This window comes from Vipera berus, assembly GCF_964194415.1.
Source record: "Vipera berus genome assembly, chromosome: 4".
In the NCBI taxonomy this organism is placed as follows: domain Eukaryota; kingdom Metazoa; phylum Chordata; class Lepidosauria; order Squamata; family Viperidae; genus Vipera; species Vipera berus.
Window position 1 is genome coordinate 90,395,771 of NC_138206.1, and position 22,600 is coordinate 90,418,370.

At 43.4% G+C, this 22,600-nt stretch overlaps 2 protein-coding genes across 6 annotated transcripts in view; one reads left to right on the plus strand and one right to left on the minus strand.

The window, feature by feature from the left end:
• Window positions 1–455: 455 nt before the first annotated feature.
• Window positions 456–14,337, plus strand: ECRG4 (ECRG4 augurin precursor). The gene is made up of 4 exons (XM_081326749.1): window positions 456–884; window positions 2,770–2,817; window positions 8,620–8,777; window positions 13,823–14,337. The coding sequence occupies exons 1-4, from the start codon at window positions 620–622 to the stop codon at window positions 13,985–13,987; spliced, it is 636 nt and encodes a 211-aa protein (XP_081182875.1). The 5' UTR covers window positions 456–619; the 3' UTR covers window positions 13,988–14,337.
• Window positions 14,338–14,458: 121 nt separating this feature from the next.
• UXS1 (UDP-glucuronate decarboxylase 1) overlaps window positions 14,459–22,600 on the minus strand; it is a 75,069-nt gene continuing 66,927 nt past the window's right edge. For all 5 annotated transcript variants that reach the window (XM_081326737.1, XM_081326738.1, XM_081326736.1 and 2 more), the window contains 4 exons: window positions 20,963–21,023; window positions 20,064–20,121; window positions 19,009–19,112; window positions 14,459–18,581 (listed from right to left, as the gene is read on the minus strand). In XM_081326737.1, coding sequence (XP_081182863.1) covers window positions 18,450–18,581; window positions 19,009–19,112; window positions 20,064–20,121; window positions 20,963–21,023 — 355 coding nt within the window. In that variant the 3' untranslated portion in view covers window positions 14,459–18,449. The remainder of the gene's footprint in view (window positions 18,582–19,008; window positions 19,113–20,063; window positions 20,122–20,962; window positions 21,024–22,600) is intronic.

A 22,600-nucleotide genomic window follows, 5' to 3' on the forward strand; every position in this document is an offset into this window, starting at 1 on the left:
ATTGCCCCCTGGATACCCACGGCATGTGGGCAGGGGATGATGGGGGTTCAGGATGAGAGAACTGGGTTAGGGGATGCTAATACATTCTATCGACACTGAATACTGTAGATTCCTGTATGTATGTGCACCAGTGGTGGGATTCAAATATGTGAACAACCGGTTCTCTGTGTGGATGCCACTTCCGGAAATCCATTCTGGGCCTGGGCAACAAAAAATAAGCTACAGGTTCTGCCGAAGTGGTGCCAACTGGCTGAATCCCACCACTGATGTGCACCCATGCATTTTATGAATGCAGTTTGGCAGCAATAGTGATGAGCTGGAAAGATGGAGAGAGAAACCCCGAAAGAGGGAACCAGTTTTCACTGCTTTGTACATTTGGCAACTGCTGTGTAGTGTTACAGTTCCCACCCGGCGGATGTTTTACCGATGTACAGTAATTGAGGCTGGAACCGCCATCTCGGATATGCTGGCGGAATAGTTGGAATTGTAGTCAGGAGGTTTTTCTGGCACCGAATACGTTTGGAAACCTGGCAAGCCACCTTACTCCCGTTCCAAGGCGATTACCACTCCGCTCCATACTCGCTTTCCGTCCCGTCAGCCTGCGAGGGAGCAGCGGTCAATGAGAGGCTCCGTGGGGTCGGCTGCGAAAAGAAATCGCCTGCCAGACTCTCCCGTTTCTCCCGCCACTTCCTTCCCACTCACTCAGCCGCCTCGCACGCGTTCTTTCCCCCGCAGGTCGCCTAAGGACCGCGCAGCGTGGGACGAGCAACTCCGAGGACCCACCAGGATGCCGCTGCCGCGCCGTGCTTGGCCCGAACGGGCAGCTCCGCCTTCGGCTGCGCTGGTGGGGCTCCTCCTCCTCCTCCTCCTCTGCCTGAGCCCGGGTGAGTCAGCCGAGCAGGGGGCGTGATTGCTCCCTTAATGACAGGAAGGGAGCAGGAACGCACCTGGCTTGCTCTCATGCTAATAAAGAGAATAATTTGGAGGTAATTCCAGAGATGCCCCACCTGCTGGAGCGTCCTCCCGCCACACATTTGTAATTGCTGGAAGGTAAATTTCTTTTGCTCCAGCTGTTATGTGCTGCTTCTCCTCAGCTCTTGAAGATCTAATGGTAATGAGAAAGACCTGACCTTCAGGGTGCTTCAAGGAGAATGACTGGCAGCAGTGGGGGCAAAAAGAAAAATACTGCAATGAGCACTATGGTTTTGGGTTTTGCATTGGGTTTTGGCCAGTTGGGACAGAGAAAAGAAATGGTGGTGTGTACCTTTGCTGGCAGTGTTGCATATCAAGGGTGCATTTGGACCATCACCTTTGACAGACTAGAGATAAGTGAAAGAGAATAATGCTTGTCTTCCCTACTGATCAGTGTTTCTCAAACTTGGTCATTTTAAGATATGTAGACTTCAACTCCCAGAATTCCCCATGCTGGCTAGAGAATTCTGGGAGCTGAACTCTGTACATCTTAAATTGGCCAAGTTTTGAAAACACTGTTTTGGATGCTCTCAGCTCTGTCCTGCTGGATGGATGGGCAGAGCATGCATAGGACCCAGATTGTTGGGGGCAATAAGCTGACTTTGTAATAATGCCGCTTGCAGGGGGGGGCTCGAAAGCCCTAATAAGCAGGCATATACATGGAATGAAGGCTATTGCTAAGCACATTGGTTTGTGCTTAAATTGTAAGCCGCCCTGAGTCTTCTGAGAAGGGCGGGATATAAATGGGATTAAAATAAATAAATAAAATAAATTACAATTCCATATCTCTTGAAGGCCTGAGATTTATGAATTGAGTAGTAAAAAATAGTAGTATTGAGTAGTAAAAAATATTTTGCCTGGATCCATCACCACTTGTTTTTGCCTTTTTAAATATTTGTTTTCAGCTGGGCCACAATGACAGCTTTATGACCTGGGAGTTGAAGTCCATAGGTCGTAAAGTTGCCATTGTGACCGACCCTGCTCTACCCTAATGATCCAATGAGAATTGCTTGTTTCTAAAGATGGCTTCTGGCAAGATTGGTGGATGGTTCTTTTTCCTTTCTTTCTGAAAAAACAGTGCTGCTGTTTACTAATTTATCAAGTTAATGCCAACATTTTTATGCATGTACAGATCTAGAAACCGATTCCTTAATAATAAAGCATATAGCATGAATATAAACTTGGTATTCTCAAATATATCTATTCCTGGAATAGATAAGCTTCTTTAAAGATTAGTTATGTAATCTTATTCATTCATGTTTGTTGGAAATGCACATACTATACCATAGTTTCTTTTAAGTACTGAAGCACAGAGAAGGAAAATTATTTGTGTTCATCAGTCACATAATTGCATGTGCCTAAAAAGTAGTAGGGACGCGGTGGCTCAGTGGGTTAGGACGCTGAGCTTGTCAATCAGAAGGTCAGTAGTTTGGCGGGTCGAATCCCAAGTGCCGCGTAACAGAGTGAACTCCTGTTACTCGTCCCAGCTTCTGCCAACCGAGCAGTTCGAAAGCACGTAAAAATGCAAGTAGAAAAATAGGGACCACTCCGGTGGGAAGGTAACAGCGTTCCGTGCGCCTCTGGCGTCTAGTCATGCCAGCCACATGACCATGGAGACGTCCTCGGACAAGCGCTGGCTCTTCAGCTTTGAAATGGAGATGAGCACTGGCCCCTAGAGTTGGAAATAACTAGCACCCATGTGCGGGGGAACCTTTACCTTTACCTTTAAAAAGTAATATTGTATAGGAAAATTGCATTATTTATACATTTTACTTAATTTTGCTTTTCTTAATTCAGGTGTTTCAAAGGGAAATAAACTTAGGTTGATGCTTCAGAGAAGAGAAGGTAAGCCTGTTTAAAATGATGCAACTTCTCTTACATGTTAGTTGTAAAAATAATTAAAAATAGATAACTACATATTCAGCCTGTCCAAATTCTTCCCTGTAATTTAAGAGAAAGTGACTTAGGTAAAAATAAATAAATCCTGGCATGTTTCCTGCACAACTCTTCCCATTATTTTACTTGACTCAAGGGGGAGGGGGGGAGGGAGGGAGGGAGGGAGGGAGACAGACAGACAGATACTTGGGAAATCAGTAATGTCCGTCCTCTAAACTCTACATCAGGGGTGTCAAACTCAATTTCACTGAGGGCCACATCAGCGTTATGGTTGCCCTTAGGGGGCCGGGTGGGCGTGACCAAGTGGGCGTGGCCAGCTCAATGCTGCTCACTCAGCGCAGCTTACTCGAAATGCCTGGGTCAGGAGAGAACAAGTTGCACCAGCTAATTTGATGTGGGGACATCTCATTGCCCCACAAGCTCTTCACCTCCCCAAACATCTGCAGCCAAGCATGTGCAGAGGATGGAAAGGGCCTTCTTCCCAAGCCCAGGCATGATTGGTAGTTTGTTAGCTCAGATGTAGATAGCCTCCTAGTCTCCAAGCTTGGAGAGAGAGAGAGAGAGTGTGTGTGTGTGTGTTCCTTCTTCTGCCTTGACAGATCTCTGGAGAGCAAGAGGAGGCAGGGAGCAGTACTTCCCAGTCCTGCATGGGGGAGGCTGGCCCTTCTTGAAAGGGAATCCCCATTTCCACTCATGCGTGGAAAGGATGCTGGCTTGTTGGAGCAGCCTTCCCTCATGCAGCTTCCCTGCCACCTTATGCTCCTCTCCAGAGATCTTCCCTCAGCAGCGGCCGGCAAAGTAGCTCGCACGTGAAACAAGCCCGGCAGAGGAGCCGGAGCGGCGAGCAAAGACGCCCGGCCTGGATCCTGCAAGGCCCGGCCGAGACGCGTCCCCAGCAGCGGAGCTGCTCCAGCTCCTCTGCCGGGCTTGTTTTGCATGCGAGCTACTTTGCCTGACGCTGCTGGGGGCGCGTCTCGGCCGGGGCCTTGCAGGATCCGGGCCAGGCACCTCTGCTTGCCCTCAGAAGCACCTGGCCCAGAATTGCATGCGAAAGAAGCCCGGCAGAGGAGCCGGAGCGGCGAGCAGAGGTGCCCGGCCTGGATCCTGCAAGGCCCCGGCCGAGACGCGCCCCCAGCAGCCTCAGGCAAAGTAGCTCGCACGCGAAAGAAGCCTGGCAGAGGAGCCAGAGCGGCTACGCTGCTGGGGGCGCGTCTCGGCCGGGGCCTTGCAGGATCCGAGCCGGGTGCCTCTGCTCGCCCTCAGCAGCGGCCGGCAAAGTAGCTCGCACGTGAAAGAAGCCCAGCAGAGGAGCCGGAGCGGCAAGCAGAGGCGCCTGGCCTGGATCCTGCAAGGCCTGGCCGAGATGCGCCCCCAGCAGCAGAGCCGCTCCAGCTCCTCTGCCGGGCTTCTTTCATGCACAGGCTCCTCTGCCGGGCCTGTTTCGTGTGCGAGCTACTTTGCCTGACGCTGCTGGGGGCGCGTCTTGGCCGGGGCCTTCCAGGATCCGGGCCGGGCGCCTCTGCTCACCCTCAGCAGCGCCCAGCAAAGTAGCTCACACGCGAAACAAGCCAGGCAGAGGAGCCGGAGCAGCTCCGCTGCTGGGGGCGCGTCTCGGCCGGGCCTTGCAGGATCCGGGCCGGGCGCCTCTGCTCGCTGCTCTGGCTCCTCTGCCGGGCTTGTTTCGCGTGCGAGCTACTTTGCCGGGAGCTGCTGAGGGCGAGCAGAGGCGCCTGGCCCGGATCCTGCAAGGCCCAGCCAAGACGCGCCCCCAGCAGTGGTGCTCGTCCTCCCCCCCCCGCGTCCCACCTCACTCCCTCTTACCTCCTACCTCCTCCTCCTCCACTTTTTTTTTGGAGCCGCAGGAGACTAATGAGATGCAAATGGTGCTGGGTTCCACCAGCCCACGTGCACTTGCCTCCTACTGAGCAAGTGCTCAGCCGGGCCGGCGCCAAGGTGGTGGGGGCCGGACCTTTGTATCTGGGAGAGTTGTGCGGGCCGGATTCAATCATGTGGCGGGCTGTTTGTGGCCCGCGGGCCTTGTGTTTGACATGTCTGCTCTACATCTAAATCTGCTTTCTGTAAAAAAAAACAAAAAAAACGAGGCAGTCATTTCAAGTCATCATTTAGCCTTTCAGGACAAATGCAAAGCTACCCATCAATGACTGAGCTAACAAAAGACTATAACAGCCTTAACTTTGCAGAGTGGGGAGTGTGGATTTAGAACACTTTCAACAGTTAGTTTCCATACAAGCTGTAGTTCTGTTCTTGAGAAGAGAATAATGAACAATTATGGAAAATATTTGTGGCTCCGGGCTGGGATTTAGAATGTTAGTGTTCACTGTACTTGTTTTTTTTTCTTGCAAATGTTTTATGGCCAAACAAGGTAACACTGCTCCTTGGTGGAGCAGTGGGCTAATGCCTCCTTAAGTAACACCAGCTGTCTGCAATTAGTGCAGGTTCGCATCCCACCAGGCTCAAGGTTGACTCAGCCTTCCATCCTTCCGAGGTAGGTAAAATGAGGACCCAGAATGTTGGGGGCAATAAGCTGACTTTGTAATTATGCCGCTGGTGGTGGTGGGGCCTAATAAGCAGGCATATACATAGAATGAAGGTTACTGCTAAGCTTGTAAGCCGCCCTGAGTCTTCGGAGAAGGGCGGGATATAAATGGAATTAAAATAAATAAAATAAATAAAATAACATCATCAATGCTGCATCTAGCAAATCAAGATATAGATAAGAAAGAGCCAAGACAATAGTCAGGAACAATCTAAGATGAAATAATCCAGCACAGTAGGTCAGTCAGAAACAAGCTCGCAAACGCAACCCTGTGGAAGACATATAGACAATCTGCCATGCATAAAAAGCCAACATATATCACTTCCTTGGATCAAACCCTGGCAATGTTACCTAGTCTGATAATAAAACATTTGCAAAAAGAAACCCAAGCTTCATGAACCAAGGGCTAAAGAGAGCAGTGAACTTCAAACTGGGAGAAACAGCAATTCAGTCCTGCCCAAATAGAAAGTGCAAAAAGAAACTCATAATAACACCTTGATTTTTTTTGGTTTATAGGTAGTTGTTGATTTATGATAATAATGGAATTTGCCTATTATAAGTTTTGATGGTCTTAAAGTGGGTCACCCATGTGACTGATCTGGTTTTATGACCTTTTTTGTTGTGGTTGTAAAATGAACTTTGCAATTATAAAGCAATTTTTTTTGCTGGTATTTAGCAAAAAGTCATAAAATGCAGTCACTTAATTATGGGATGCTGTAAATGTATGGGGATGGACAGCTGTTGAAACTTTGGAACCAGGTCGTAAGTAGTGTCTGTGAGAAGGATGTAGGTGACCTTATGTATGAGTAAGCAGTGTCAGTGGCGTAGCATGGGTTGTCAGCACCCGGGGCGGGGCAAGGCAACCGGAAGCGGAAATAGAGGGGCGGGCGGGCGGTGACATCACGGCACTGCTGAAAAGACGCGCCCCGCAGCGGCGTAGACTTTCCAAGAAGAGTCGCGCGCATGCGGGATGCTTCCGGGTCCCTCTCGAGGGCGGCTGGGCGGGGCTCCGACCTGCAAGAGCCGCTGCATTCAAGCTCGCCGGCTATCACGGAGCCGAACCGGGCGACTTTTAAGGAAGGCTCTTATTCTGGAGCAGTCCGGTGCGTTGAGAAAGAAGGGACCCCAGTTTCTTCCTTCGCGGAACTGGAATCCAAAGTCACCCTGCCGCCGCCCTCCCGCACGCCCGTCCGTCCGTCCACTACCCTTTCTGGCTCGCTCTCCCGGAGCGGATGAAAGAGACACGGGAGGGGGCGGGGGCCGGGAGAGGGGGAGGGCCTCTGCAGCAGGGGGCCTCTCCTGGTTGGGCCCGCGTGCGCCGCCTGTCACTGGGCGGCGTGTATGTCGGCGGCCTGGCCCCGCCCCGCCTCTTCGCAGCCCGCGGCGCGGACAGAAATGACACAGAGCCTCGGTGGCTACCGAGCAGCTCAGTGCGAGCGCGCCCCCCCAGATGTTGCGCCCGGTGCGGCCGGCCCCCCCTGCACCCCCCACGCTACGCCACTGAGCAGTGTCCTAGAGTTGTCAAAAAAAGTCAATGCAGTTCTAGGCTGCATCAACAGAGGGATAACATCAAGATCACAAGAAGAGATAGTACCGCTCTATACTGCATGGTTGAGGCTACACTTGGAAAACTGCAGCCAGTTCTAATCACCATGATACAAAAAACCAACCAAACAAAAAAACCCAAACTGCTGATGCCCTAAAAAGAGTGCAGAGAAGAGTAACATAGATAATAAGGAGTTTGGAGGCTAAATGTATGATAAACAATTGAGGCAATTAGGTTGTTGTTGTTAGTTGCGAAGTCGTGTCTGACCCATCGTGACCCCATGGACAACGTTCCTCCAGGCCTTCCTGTCCTCTTCCATCTTCTGGAGTCCAACTAAGATCACACCTACTGCTTCAGTGACTTCATCCAGCCACCTCATTCTCTGTCGTCCCCTTCTTCTCTTGCCCTCAACCTTTCCCAGCATTAGGCTCTTCTCCAGTGAGTCCTTCCTTCTCATTAGATGGCCAAAGTATTTGAGTTTCAACTTCAGGATCTGGCCTTCTAAACAGCAGTCAGGGTCGATCTCCTCTAGGACTGACCGATTTGATCGCCTTGCAGTCCAAGGGACTCGCAGGAGTCTTCTCCAGCACCATAGTTCAAAGGCCTCAATTCTTTGGTGCTCAGCCTTTTTTATGGTCCAACTTTCACTGCCATACATTGCAACTGGGAAGACCATAGTCTTGACTGTTTGCACTTTTGTTGGCAGGGTGATGTCTCTGCTTTTTAGTGTGCTGTCTAGATTTGCCATGGCTTTCCTCCCGAGGAGCAAGCGTCTTTTAATTTCTTGGCTATAGTCCCCATCTGCGGTGATCTTGGAGCCCAGGAAAATAAAATCTGTCACTACCTCCACTTCTTCCCCATCTATTTGCCAGGAATTGAGAGGGCTGGATGCCATGGTCTTGGTTTTCTTAGGAACTAGATACATGTAGCCTAACGAAGAGAAGGCTTAGAGGAAACATGATAGCTATCTTCCAATACTTGAAGGGCTGTCACGGGGAAGAGGGGGAGTCAAATTATTCTCCATAGCATTTAAGGGAAAGATGAAAAGCAATGGGTGGAAGCTCATCAAAGAGAGATTCAATCTGGAACTAAGGAGAAATTTCCTGACAGTGAGAATAGTTTGTTAATACAACAGCTTGCCTCCCAAATGCATCATTGGAGATTTTCAAAAAAGATTGGACAACGATTTGTCTGGGATTGTATAAGGATTCCAGGCTTGGGCAAGGGGTTGGGCTACAAGATCTCTAAGGTCCCTTCCAGCTCTATGATTCTAGATCAGGGGTGTTGAACTGCCGGCCCATGGGCCTGATGCATCCTGCGGAAGCCACACCCACCCCATTGCCGGCAATGGCAAAACTGTCCTGATACATTGCGTGATGTCATGTGACATCGCGAGTTTGACATGTCTGTTCTAGACCATCATCACAGACCTCAGGTGAGAAAAAAAAAAGAGTACATTAAGAATTTAGCTTTTATTCAGGGACTGTGTTCTGCTGATAACATAGGGTACTACTTTTTAACAGTGGCATTTTCTTCACCTCATGCACTGAGTATTCGATGTAGACAACATATGACTGATGAACCTGCTAGAAATAGCTACAGCCCTGTTGCCGTAAATAGAGTTGGTGTTTTTGATTTTTTGCTTCAGCCCCTGTTCTGATGAAGGAAGAGATGTCTGTTAAAGAAGATAAGGCCAAGGAATTCTTAAACAATCTGAAACGTCAGAAGCGCCAGCTTTGGGACAGAAGCCAGCCTGATGTACAGCAGTGGTACCAGCACTTCCTCTATTTGGGTTTTGATGAAGCTGTAAGTGGCATAGTTGTACTGTATCTTCCAAAAATGTAATTCAGTGATCTGAATTAGCACTGTGGAAATTTTGTTGGATTCAAGATAACTGCTTAATGTTTTATTTTCTTTGAAATAAGCTTCATATTTTTGTTTTATGTAGTTATAGATATAGAAAGGAATTCAATTTAGTTTGAATCTTATATTTATTACAGTAGGTATGGGAAACCTGCCTTCTTTATCAGCAAAATCATCCCACTTATTATAAGTGAATTTGAGAAGGTGAATACTTGATAATGGTCACAGCAGGTCAAGCTTGATAACTGTTTCAGGAATCTGTTCAAACCAATTGAACTTAATTCTGGCAAAGTTTTTCTGGAAAAAAGCAGTTATTTAATGACATGAATGCACAGAGAACATTCCTACCTTATGGTTTTACTGAAGCATAAATGGGACATGCAAAAAATGAATCAATTTTTCATGTAGGCATTTTACCCGTCAAATTAAACCACTTTAATTTCAGGATATACAGGTAGTCCTCAAGTTACGAATGGAATAGAGCCTGCCCATTCCATTCGTAACTCGAGGATTTATAAGAGTGGATCTTGTATTTTGAACGTGATTCATTCTCAGCTTTTGCCCACGCATTTGCTAATTTAATGCATGGGCAAATGTGCAGCTTGTTAAGTGAAGATAAGGTATCTTAGGATGGGGAAGGCCATGGGGGGCCTACTGATGAAACAGGCCACCTGCTTCAGACCACCCCTCTCCCACTGAGATACCTCATGCTCTCTCCCCTGGGGTCTCCACAATTGCTCCCCCGACCAATCCTGCCACGCCAGGTCACTTAATTTGTGAAAATCTTCAGCCTATTTCTTTCTCTGCTCCCAGCAAGAGTAGAGGGAGGCCTCTCAGGCCCACAATGGACCTCCGGAAGCATGCGGCCACTGCCCACAGCCTCCATTCTGGGCCTTGGAGGTCTGGAGAGGTCTTTGAGGCCCAAGACAGGCCTCCGGAGGCCCACGGAAGAGTCTCCCAGCCTCTTTTCTGGGTGGCAGCGGCCAGGAAAAGGCCTCTAATGCCTGGATCAGGCCTCCAGAGGCCCTGGAAGCTGCCCCCAGCCTTTCGGGGCGGCAGCAGCCTGGAAAAGGCCTCTGACACTCAGATTGGGCCTTCAGAGCCCCACTGAAGTGTCCCTCAGCCTCCTTTCCAGGCAGCAGTGACCCAGAAAAGCCTCTAATGCAGTGATGGCGAACCTTTTAGAGACCGAGTGCCCAAACTGCAACCCCAAACCCACTTATTTATCACCGGGTGCCAGGTGGGACATGGCCCACTGGGTGGGCGTGGCTGTGGTGGTCATGGCAGACTGGGTGGGTGTGGCCAAAGTGGGCGTGGTCACCTCGATGTTGCTCATGGGGAGGGATGTCTGTGGGGGCCGTACAGGGTTGGGGGAGATCCATGGGGACTCCGGCAGGTGGGGCGGTGGGCAGGAGGCTCGTTCTGTGGGGTGAGGCGAAGCAGGATGGGGGCGCCATTGCCACGGGGCAAGGCGAGGCAGGGGCCAGGGCAGCTGCTGCCTGACACCATTGGCCCCCGCACACAGAGGCCAGTGAGCGCTTGGGGGCTGATGGTTTCCGTCAGCAGCCAGAGCCTGCTGGCTCCTTGACCTTTGTACTCTGGAGCTCCGCAGCCAGCAGTTCAGAGAAACTGCCTCTGAGCTGGACAGCTGGCTGACAGCTGAGGAGGCAATGCAGTGGTTTGTGCCCAGGAAAAGGAGAGCATGGGAGGCCAGGAGGGAAGGGGGGGAGGGAAACCAGCTGTGCCAGGATGCATCTAGCCACGTGGGACCTCAGGCGGCTGGTTGAAGAGGGATGGTTGCCATCTCCTGGGCATGGCATGTGTGCCCACAGAGAGGGCTCTGAGTGCTGCCTCTGGCACGCGTGCCATAGGTTTGCCACCACTGCTCTAATGCCTGGATCGTGCCTCCGGAAGCCTGCGAAGGCCTCCCCCAGCTTCTATTCCATTCTCTGTTGCAGAGAACAGAAGCCTAAACTACCATGAGATCATGGGAGATCAGTAGCGTGCGATCTCACGTCACTGATCTTGCATTACTTTAGGTCTCCATTCTCTGTGAATGCACCAAAGGCCTAGAGCAGCCAAGAAAGTGAAGGATCTCTCAATCTTTGCAAGGTGAGTATTCACAGGCCTAGTACCTAGGGAGACCCGAAGGGCGAGGGACGGAATAGTCAGAGTGAATGTTGCAGTGCTACTGCGGTCATTCATAAGAGTGAATGACTGCCGTGGTGCAGCAACATTCATAATTTCAGGACTTTTCGCAAACACTAGGGGGCGCTTATTGGGTAACTTTGAACACTAAGGGAACACTCGGGGATTACCTGTAGTTTGTGTGCATGTGTTATTTGATTCTAAGTTGTAGTTGTTTTTGGAAGGAAAAGTCAGAGGAGCCATTTAAAAAATACTGAATGAGAATATACTGTAGCTTTGGTGGCAATATGTTAGGAAGTCAAATGCTAAACTGAGAATAGAAAGTAATAAGGAAAGATACAGTGAAATCTTATAAACTGGATGGATTTTTTATTACTGAAGACACTGCAAAAATGTTTACTTGAATGTGCATTAGGCTGTTTCAGTACTTCAGAATTTGAAAAAACATATTTGAGTTCTTCAATTTTTGTTTTTCTATACTAGGGTATACTAATAAATTTTGAAGATAAATGACAGTAAAAGTTACTTATAAAGAACACTGGAAAACTGATAGAAGCTGAATCCTGGATATAAATCCATTTTCCAGCATGTTTTTTAAAACAATACAATAAGTACTTAATGCAAAAGAAATGAATGATATAATCTTTCAATTATTCAAGGCCTTTTTTTCCTTGACTCACTCTTTATGACATTTTTCCCATTGCAGGAATGCCTTTTTTTCTTCTAAATATTTTTATAGAAAGAAATTTCATTTGATAGGGTTTTGACATAGAATTGCTGGTAGTTATTAAAATGAAGTCATGTGTTGCCCAGATAGATGCTTGTCATAGTAATTAAAGTGCTGAGTTTTAATAGAGGAAAGACAGGTTTAAATGTCCATTGGCCCCAGAGATCATTAGATGTCTTCGCCCCAACCTACTCACTGTAGGTCCTTAAAGAGCGAAACGGGGAAGAGGGGAAAATATTAAAACCATCCTTAATGCTTTGCACTGGGATTACGCTTTGCACTGGGATTCAAATACAGGTTGTCCTCAACTTATGACCACAATTGGGCCCAAAATTTCTGTTGCTAAGGAAGAGAGTTAAGTGATTCTTGTCCCATTTATGATCTCTATTGACCTAGCTATTAAATGAATCACTTCAATTGTTAAGTTAGTAACATGGTTGTTAAGTGAATCTGGCTTCCCCATTAACTTTGCTTGCCAGAAGGTCGCAAAAGGTGATCAAATGACCATGTGACACTGCAACCGTCATAATTGTATGCCAGTAACTAAGCATCTGAATTATGATTGCATGACCATGTGGATGCTACAGTAGTCATAAGTCATTTTTTTGAGTGCGGTTGTAACTTTGAATGGTAACTAAATGAATGGTTCAGGACTACCTGTATACATTAGTGGCTCATTTTCATGTCTTTGCTATTTCTACTAGCCAAATTTACTACTGTAAGGGCTGCTGTGGTTATAAAATGAGATGAGGCCTTCATATATGTCAAATTTCCAGCAGCACTTTATAAGCAATATATAAATAAACCATGATCACAGATCACTTTATTACTTTTGTCACACAGAGAAACAAACTAGTTAATTATAGATTCATGTGATAAATGTTGGTGAACAATTAATCAAGCCAGTATGCTCTTGTATTTTAAGCTTGCATCAAAAATATTCACAAAATTGGGCAGGTAATACATAAATCTACTCAAGAATAGCAGAGTAAAAAATAACCACTTTTTAAAATCCAAATGACTGTTACCATAATAATTTACACACCATCTTCAAGAAAAGAAAGCATAATTTATTTAAAAATGTGCATAATATTCATCTGCAAAGTGCTGAAATGTTATAATAAGCAGTCATGTATGCAGAAAATATAGCTAAACACTGATACATAGCTTACAATTTGAAGCAGTGGCGCACTGGTTAGAATGCAGTACTACAGGCTAACTCATTGCTCACTCCAGGAGTTTGATTATGACCGTCTCAGTTAACTCAGGCTTCCATCCTTCCGAGGTTGGTAAACTGAGGACCCAGATTGTTGGGGGACAATATGCTGACTCTGTAAACCATATATAAATCTAAGTCCTATTGCTATTGCTACTTCATTAAATAGAATGGTACCAAGTTTCAAAGTTCGAGGTGAAATTTGATTCACACTTTCAGCAACTCTTTTATAGGTAGTCCTCGATTTATGGCCAGCACTTAGTGACTGTTTGATGTTCCAATCTACCTATCTGGAGGGGTACTTACAACCCAGATTCAAAGTTTCAATGGTTATCCCCCCCCAGTCACAATACTACATCTTAAGTTATGACAGTGATGGTAGGCTCCATTATGGTCATGACTCAAGGACTACTTGTATTCTCCATCTGAAATGAATTATAAAAGCACACACAAAGAAATGGACTACTAATATTTTTAAAGCATTTTAAGCAATTTGTGTTAAATATTAAGCAAAATTTTGCAACCTTATTGGAAATTTCTGTCTATTCTTGATTGAAATAAACTGCATTGTATTCTTCATAGAAGAGTAGATGTTATATTAGTGGGATTCACTGGCTCTGTTCCTTTTACTTTATAGCAGAGGTGGGGAACTATTGCCCCTTTATGACTTCAACTCCTAGAATTCATCAATTCAAAATCATCAATTAGCTTTTTAAATTAGAAGATAATGTTCCACAGTGCATTATAGAAGATGGTATACAGTACACATACCATTTTGGGTGAAAATATCTGATCAATATTGAAATGTATATATACTTCAAGTTTCTAGTAAAGCATAGCATTTTTATGAATATATGGCTTCAGAAATCAATGGTCACTTTTTCTCCTTCTCTGCAGAAATTTGAAGATTATGTCTCCTACTGGTCAAACGTAGGCCATGGTGGCCATGAATACGATGGTGGCTATTATCATCACCATTATGATGAAGATGCCCCTATTGGCCCACGAAATCCAGACACCTTCAGACATGGAGCAAATGTCAATTATGATGATTATTATTAAGATTCTTCTCTGTCTTGACTATTAATATTAATCCTTTCCTCTCTGTATTGACTATATTAACTCTCCTCCTTGGCGTGAGGACACTAGAAAGTTTTTTTATTGGTTTTAATCTGATTCTTAATTTTAGCTAATGGGGTTGAGGGGAAAACCCCCAAAAATCTGGTCTTGCATATATATTCCTTAACATATCTGCAGTAAAATTAAAACTTTTTAATATCGAATTTTAATTATGTATTCTGGTGAAATACTTACATTATTAAGAATAACTTTCCTTACTGAGACCAATATGGCCAATATTTTATATATAATGTACAGCTTACAATGAATAAAAACATAAAAATGAACAACAATGTCGTACAATAACATCTTATTACCCATCACAGGGCCATGATACCACCATATCAACTCTGCATTTTTCTGGTTCCACTCCCATCCTAGCCCAATCCTGGGAGAAGAGTCAGGGTTTGTGGCCTGAAGGTTCAAGGCTAAAAGGATAATTGCTCTCCAGATCCCATAGGGTCAAAAATGGAAAGCCATTCCATCTTGCTAGGGTTAAGTTGCAGTCAGTTCTTCCCCATCCATAGTCTCCAAGCATTGGGTCAGCACCTGAACATCATTACCTGTCCAGTCGCGGGTGGAGGCATATAATTATCATTTGCATATTGATGACACTGTACTGCCAACTGACTTTACTCACAGGCTTTATTAGATGTTAAATAGGAGTGATGAGAAACCAAGCCTTGAGGCACCTACGTAAGATAGGCAGATATAGACTTCTCTTCCTCAACCCTTATAGTGACAGGAAGGAGATACACTGCAAAACAGTGACTCCCATTTCCAACATCCAAATCCAATCCAGGAGGATACCCTGGTTGATGGTACTAAAAGTTGCTGAGTGATCCAGAAGAGCCAGGATGGATTCAACACCCCCCCACCCCTATCTTAAGCTTTCCAGAGATCAACAAATGTTATCGATGCCATGTCAGTACTATAAAACTGATTGAAAAGGGTCTAGATAATACACTTCATCCAGGGCTCCCAATGCTACACCCATCACTTTCTCAACAATCTTCCCCCAAACACTGCTGCCACCTGAGAAGCCTTAACCAACCTTGGAGGGAGAAAAGCCCAGATAAATGACAAGGAGCTAGCTACTTCCTCAGCATCAACTGGCTCAAACTCTTCCCAATTAACAAAACTAGTCATTTCCATAGCACCTGCCCAGCCAAGTCTACTTCAGCAAAGCCAAGTACCTTTTGACAGGTGCTCTACAGGGGTTCTCATGACCATTCCTTACCTAGAAGAGGTCTGGTGACCTAGAATAAAGCTGCTGGTTGTCTGTATGCAGATACAGTAACAGTGAAGAAGTGAGCTCATTTTGTCCTAATAAAGTATGTCTTAATAAAGACTCCTTCCTGTGCCTGTTGGCTTGTATTCCTCCAGCAGTGCTCTCATGCCACTACATCTCCTGAAGACCCTTGGCAAACTATAAGGATCTAGAGTAGCCACCATCAAAGAGACTGCACAATCACAGAGCAGTGATTCAATCTTATTAAATGCGCATTTCAGTCTGCAACTAAGGCCCTGGTTGAACCATGCACCAACCTCATCTTTGTCCTTAAGGAAAAAATATAGTCCAGTTTCCTTTTGAAAAAACAAACAAAAAAACCCCCGCACCTTGAGACAATCATGACCTGGATGACTGAGAATCTGCATAGTCACAGTCTCAGGAATAACCTCAACCCATCAGGCCACCCAATTTAATAGGTCCCTCCTCCCTGCAGTGGGAGCAGCTCATAGAGAACTCCAGGGTGAAGAAGGAATGGTCTGTCCATGGCAAAGAACTGATGATAACATTCCTCAGATTATCTTGCCACCACCCCAAGACAAATGCCAGATCTAATAGGTAACCATTTGCACTGAACTGTTTTCTCAGGTCACCAAAAGATTCTTCTCCCTTGCTTTACATTAAGGGTTGTTGTAAAAGCTTAGAAATAACAGGCACTTCTCTCTTGGCACTGTTGTGATAGTGACTGTGCATTGTTATTGGAGCTTTCCTTCAAGACAACAGAAGTTGGCTGGCCATCTACACTCCTATACATCTCAAATTTTTCCTACTGTTAAAACATGAAAAACCTGTAATAGGATTAAGACATTCCAAAATTTCCCTTTTAAAGAAAACAGGATGCCATAGTTTCTGTAGGAATGTGAAATTCAATTACGTCAATATTAACCATAGTTAAAACTCTTGTGGAAGTGGCCCTGATTCTGCATTATTTGTCAAAAGTGGGCTAATACTGGAAATAGCAATAAACATTGGGCACTATCTAACAAAATGAAATTCAATGGTGAAAAAAGTAAGGCTCTACATTTATGCAAGAAAAACCAAATGCACAAGTACAGTATAGGTGGTACCTTGCTCAGTAGCAGTAACTGTGATAGGCATCTCAGAGTCCTCGTGGACAATCACTTAAATATGAGCCAGTAGTGTGCTGCAGCTGCCAAAAAAGCCAACACTGTGCTAGGCTGCATTAACAGAGGGATAGAATCAAGATCATGTGAAGTGTTAATGCCACTTTATAATGCCTTGGTAAGGCCACACTTACTGTACTGTATTTAGTTTTGGTCACTACGATGTAAAAAAGATGTTGAGACTCTAGAAAGAGAACAGCAACAAAGATGATCAGGGGACTGGAGGCTAAAACATATAAGGAACGGTTGCTGGAATTGGGTATGTCTAGTTTAATGAAGAGAAGGATTAGGGGTGACATTTATTTATTTATTTTTTTTTATTTATTTATTTATTTATTTATTTATTTATTTATTTATTTATTTATTTATTTATTTATATTTATATACCGCCCTTTCCCGAAGGACTCAGGGCGGTTTACAGGGTGATTAAAACGAAAAATACAAAAGTTAAAAACAATTAAAAAAAATAATGATAGCAGTGTTTCAATACTCAGGGGTTGCCACAAAGAAGAGGGAGTCAAGCTATTCTGCAAAGCACCTGAAGGCAGGACAAGAAGCAACGGATGGAAACTAACCAAAGAGAGAAGCAACCTAGAACTAAAGAGAAATTTCCTGACAGAACAATTAACCAGTGGAACAACCCATATTTTCTCGTCTTTCTCCTTCCCAGTGTGATTTGTGCTCTTTAAGAGCCCCACAACCCAAGCCAGGCTTTGAGAGTAGACAGAAGATTCTGCATTCCAGAGACGGGAGCAGAAGTCGTCCACTGAATTTTATCCACACAGGTAGACCTCAATTTACAACCACTCCTTTAGCAACCATCTGAAATTACAACACACTCAAAAATTTGATTTACAACCAGTCTCCACACTTACAACAGTCACAGCATCCCCATAGCCACATGATTAAAATCTGGGCACTTGGCCACTGGCATGTATGTACAATGACTGCAGCATCCTGGGCACATATGATCATCATGTGTGACCTACCAGCCGGCTTCTGACAAGCAAAGTCAATGGGAGAAGCTGGATTAATTTGTTTAACAACTGTGGCAGAAAAGGTCATAAAATTGGGCATGGCTCACTTAACAACTATCTTGCTAGGCAATGGAAATTCTGATCTCAATTGGTATCACAGGTTGAGGACTACCTGCATGTACCTACTTGATTTTTAATTTGATTTCAGAGAGTTATTTGTAATTGAATTGTATTCATCAAAAGGTACACTATCTAAAAGCTCACATAATATTGTTTAAAAGAATCAGTTACACAGGGGCAGATATAAACATCAGGCTGCTATACCTGTATAAATAATATGTCCACAACCACAGACTTTTCTTTTACTTAAATCTGTAAGGTTCAGTGTTTTATTAAAATAGCATATTCAACCACTGGTAGCCAATAATACATTAACTTTTGCCCAGAGTATGCACCATACAGTAGTGATTTAAAATAGCATTTATCAGTGGAAATTGTTCAAATTCAAGTGTGCAACTAGAACTAAATGTTGGGTGGGGGGAATGGATTTAAAGAATACATAAAACTCTTGTACAGATATTTTCTAAATGCCAGTGTTTGTCATCTGACAATACTGCTACTTTTTTCCTTTATGCATAGTATCTCTCATTTAAAGTACCCATTTTATAAATAAATTGGCAATTCTGCCCTTATCTTATGCGTAGCTTCACAAAGAAACCAGTAAATAAAACTGTCAAAGACAGTTATAACAAATGATCTCACAGCAAGATATAAAACCTGAAGATACTAAAAAAGGATGCATCTATTTTACATAAAAAGACAGATTTAAAAAGTGCAAGGCAAGAACTGCAGTTTTCTTGTTGAGGCACATCCACTTCTTTAAAGCAAGCTTCAGAGTGAAATTCCAGTTTTTTTTTTCTTCATAATACCTGTTCTGAAGTCTTTTCCAAAAAAAACATACGACATCTTCTCAAATTCAAGGTAAAAATGTCATTTCTTGTCTAACTGAATTTTTAGTTATGTCTGCTTCTTCCTTTTTTTATCCTAGCAGGTTTTGGTTTAGGAATATATTGGTTATTTGCTTGATATTCCAGTTCTTTCCGAAAATAATGAATTGCTTTATTTAAACCTTCTTCCAATGGAACCTGTTCCGGAGAGCAAGAGCAAGAGCAAGATTATCCATCCTTACAGAATATGTGGTACTTATTTGTAGTACTAAAACCCTGCTTCCTAAAACTATACTCATCAATTAATGGAAAAATTCATGGAAGTTTGTTTTCCAATTTGATGAAATTGGAAGTAGCAAAAAATTAGACATTTACAAGGGAGAAATAGAGATTTACATATTTTGTTTCAGTACTTTTGTTAAAATGACCGGCTTTTGGAGTTTCTCCTGAGTTTAATTAACTTGTTTTATATAAAGGATCAAGGGACATTTTTTAAAAAAATGCTTCTTTCTCCTATTCCCAAAAGGAAGCACACAACAGAATAAATTTCAACATTTTTGCCTTAAATGGTATGAAATAAATATTACATTTTGAAACTACAATACCACTGATGAACAAAACGTACCACAGGTTCCCAACCAAGCAATAGTTTGGCTTTCTTGATATCTGGCTTCCTTTTTTGAGGATCATCTTGAGCTTCTGACAGAAACTGGATTTCACTTCCACTGCCTGTGAACACATTTTATAGTTAGGCATAGTAATGAGTGACAGCTGTTACAATTTCAGTTTCTGAAAAGAGATACATTTCCTTCTGGAGGCAATCCACGCCAAAAGTTCCATAATAATACAGGTACCCCTCGACTTGCATCACTAAGCAAGCCTGGCAATTATAGTTCTAATCATGACGGTCATAACGTGGCTCATCATGTGACTGATCCAATTTTGCTACCTGTTTTTGTGGCAGTAGTAAAACAAGCACCACAGTTGTTAAGTGAACCCATTGTTCGCTGCGGGCCGGTTTTGCCAAAAACCAGAAGTAAAGACCAGTTCCACCAAAACTAACATAAATCATGGTCACTGACCACAGGGTACAGCAAATAGCTGTAAATGCTGTCCAGTTGCCAAGCACCCAAAATGTGGTCATGTAACTGTGGAGATGTCAACTGCCGGGGAAATCAGGAAATCCAGGCAGTTCAAATGAGTATAAAGGTTTATTACAACCTTAAGCACTCTATAAGAATCTGACCTACTAATAATGGTCAAAAAATGAGGTGGTAAGAAAGGCATTCAAGTTGGGCTGGACTTAGATCTCTTGTGGGCATGCAGGGACTCATTTGACTGCTCCCTCAGGCTCAGCCTGGTCATTTCCTATAGGAGGCTGACATTAAAACTTTGAAACTGGGTTGTAAATACCTTTTGGGGACTCTCTGTACAATGCATTATACATTATTCAGGGTACACATGGACCACAGAAGTTTTAGTATCTATAGGCCTATAATTTTTCTTTCCTTTTTTAGTTAATTATTATTACATCATCATTGGGTTTTCTAGTAGCAGTTCCAAATTAAATCATTTGAATTTACTTATTTATTAAATTACCTTCCATGTAGCAATCAATAGGAGACACATACCACCAAGCTCTATATTTTATTTACAAAGTAATTTCAATTTTGTACTTACCCACAAGCTTTTTAATTAACTGGGCAAATTCTAGAATAGAATGTTCCTCTGGATTCCCCTAGAGATACAACAAATATTATTAAAATAATGTTTATGGTACAATTGTGTAAAAGTTAAAGTATAACAGTATTGTATAGTACAATAGTACAAATCTATTATTTAAGTACAATAAGTAGGAGGAAAATTTAGCCTTTGATCTTCCATAAAGAGTTATTTCCTGAATGCTCATTCTCTCTACCAGCAAATTGCAAAATATGTTCTCAATTGCAGAAATCTCCATTCCTGAATGGAATCCACCACAGGAATTCCTAAAGGAAAAGAATGATCTAAAGACTGGAAACCTGTCCTTGTTCTAGCAGAAATTCCTACTGTTTTCACATCACTCTTGAGGGCAAACCTAAGGAAATGCATTGTACATCTCAGATCATAATACATTCAGTAGAAATGTTATCTATAAGGGAGCTCAATGGTTTAAGTTACTATTTGATTTAGCAACAAATCTCAAAGAGATGAAATATTATGAGACAAGAATATAGTTACAAAAGCAGCACACTGGATGCAGAAATTTACAGTATAAAAAAATTGGATTTATAAAATTGGGTCTGCAAAGACTTTATTTGCAGATACAACACAGAACTCACTGCATTTAACGTAGAAAAATAGCACCAAACTAATTTGTCCTCATATGTTGCTCATGTTTTTAATAACAATGAGAAACAGGAGAAGTTGGTGGTGATGGTGGTGGGCCTATTGCAATTTTCAGGTCAGAACAGTACCAAACACTATGTCCCAGCACTGATTGATTCTATGCACTCTGAATCTGGGGGTGCTATTTTGTTTCCATACTACTTTACTGAATTTCCCATTAAGGTTGATAACAACAAGAGTGTTTTGTTTACCAAGTTAACAGGACTGCTAACGTTGCTATTCATTAAGGACACGAGCCCATTCACAAGGTCACTGAAAAAAAAAGACAACACAGCATGAGATGAGAGTTATTTCCTGGATTTATTTATGGTTTGGCCTTGCTAAGTGCTGACGATGAGGAAAAATATTTTCTTGGGAGAAGTTTTCTGTAAGCAGTGGTATGGGGGGAGGGGGGGCGGCAGCGGTCAAGGTGACCCAGGCTGACAATGTTCCATTCCTTTTATATATGCAGTGCCATACTACTTTCACCATTAGGATGAAACAGGAAGCTTCTGTAGATACCCATAAACAGAAGCCAAAGCAAGTGAACCACAGCAACTTACACTGAATATACACAAAGGGATGGACAAAACAATTTTCACAAAAGACACAATGTACCCATTGAGACAATGGGATGGATGAATTATAAAGATGTCAGATTTAGGTGCAAAACATAAAACTTTAAAGTCAGGGAACCTTTATTAGACCGAAACCTAGAGTTGGTTTTGAGTGGTACATCATGGTCCACATTTTAATCACCTATATAACCAATTCAAGAGGCAGATGACTTATATAGATTAAAAGTAGTTAATTGGATTGTTTCTTTTGGCTTTAATAATGAAAATTAAACAATGACATTTACCAACAACTTTTGGCAAGATTCAGCATGTGTAACTATGCTTTAAAGAGAGCGGAAAGGTAACTCAAGTAAATGGTTAGCTTATAGATAGTCTAGGGACAAACATGCATATTCAGTTATCTCTCATTCTAAGTCCACTATTCACTGCCTGAGTAGAAAATTTCCAAACAAAATGTAGTGTGAATCTTTCACTGTAGTCATCACAGGTGTTCATGGGCATCAAGAATTCAAGATGGCGGCCACAAGTATGCAATCAAGGCCTGTTCTGCCATGATGCATGCAAGCAGGGGTAAGGTCACTAACTGCATGATTTTTGTCATCTTCTTGATTATTTTGACCTCCTCCTTCTCTGCTAGTCCTACTTAACTTTGGCATTAAGCGCATAATGAACATTAGCAGGCAAATTCATCCAGTACAGCTATGGGATAGGAAAGTGGTTTAGATTCCTTAGGCCCTTTAAGAAATGGGGGAGGGTAATTCCTCTTTTTATAATTAAGCTATGTGATCTTTTCCCAACAAAATTCAATAAATGTAGACCATAGGCATAAGTGAATTTGGAACAGCAAAAGTAGTCACAGTATTTTTAAAATTAGCACAAATATTGTGCTTATTCTAGGTTACTGCTAAGCCACCATTATGCTGGCTAAAACTGAAAAAAACGCTCTCCTTACAAGGAAAACTGCATATCAGATATTCAGCAGAAGAGGGCAGTAATGGTTTAAGGAAAAAAATGGGAAACCTAGAGACTTCTAACACTTCTTTGCTACTTAGGTTCATGGGGTGTGTGTGTGTGTGTGTGTGTGTGTGTGTGTGTGTGTGTATTTATGATTATTACTAAGCAATTTATATTGACTATTTCCCAGTCTGTAAAAATTAAGACAAATAGCGGGTGTGGACATTGTAGACATTGTAGACATTGTATCCCAGCTGAGCTGGGCTGGGCTGAATTAATTGTAGCCAAGGCGCTGCTAGAAAAACATTCCACTCTATC

What these genes read in the sequence shown, in the direction of transcription:
- ECRG4 (XM_081326749.1), top strand. Translation starts at nt 620, where the DNA reads ATGAGAGGCTCCGTGGGGTCGGCTGCGAAAAGAAATCGCCTGCCAGAC. An exon ending in CCTCCTCTGCCTGAGCCCGG is followed by an intron (nt 885 to 2,769) that starts GTGAGTCAGCCG and finishes TTCTTAATTCAG; the next exon opens with GTGTTTCAAAGGGAAATAAA. An exon ending in ATTTGGGTTTTGATGAAGCT is followed by an intron (nt 8,778 to 13,822) that starts GTAAGTGGCATA and finishes CCTTCTCTGCAG; the next exon opens with AAATTTGAAGATTATGTCTC.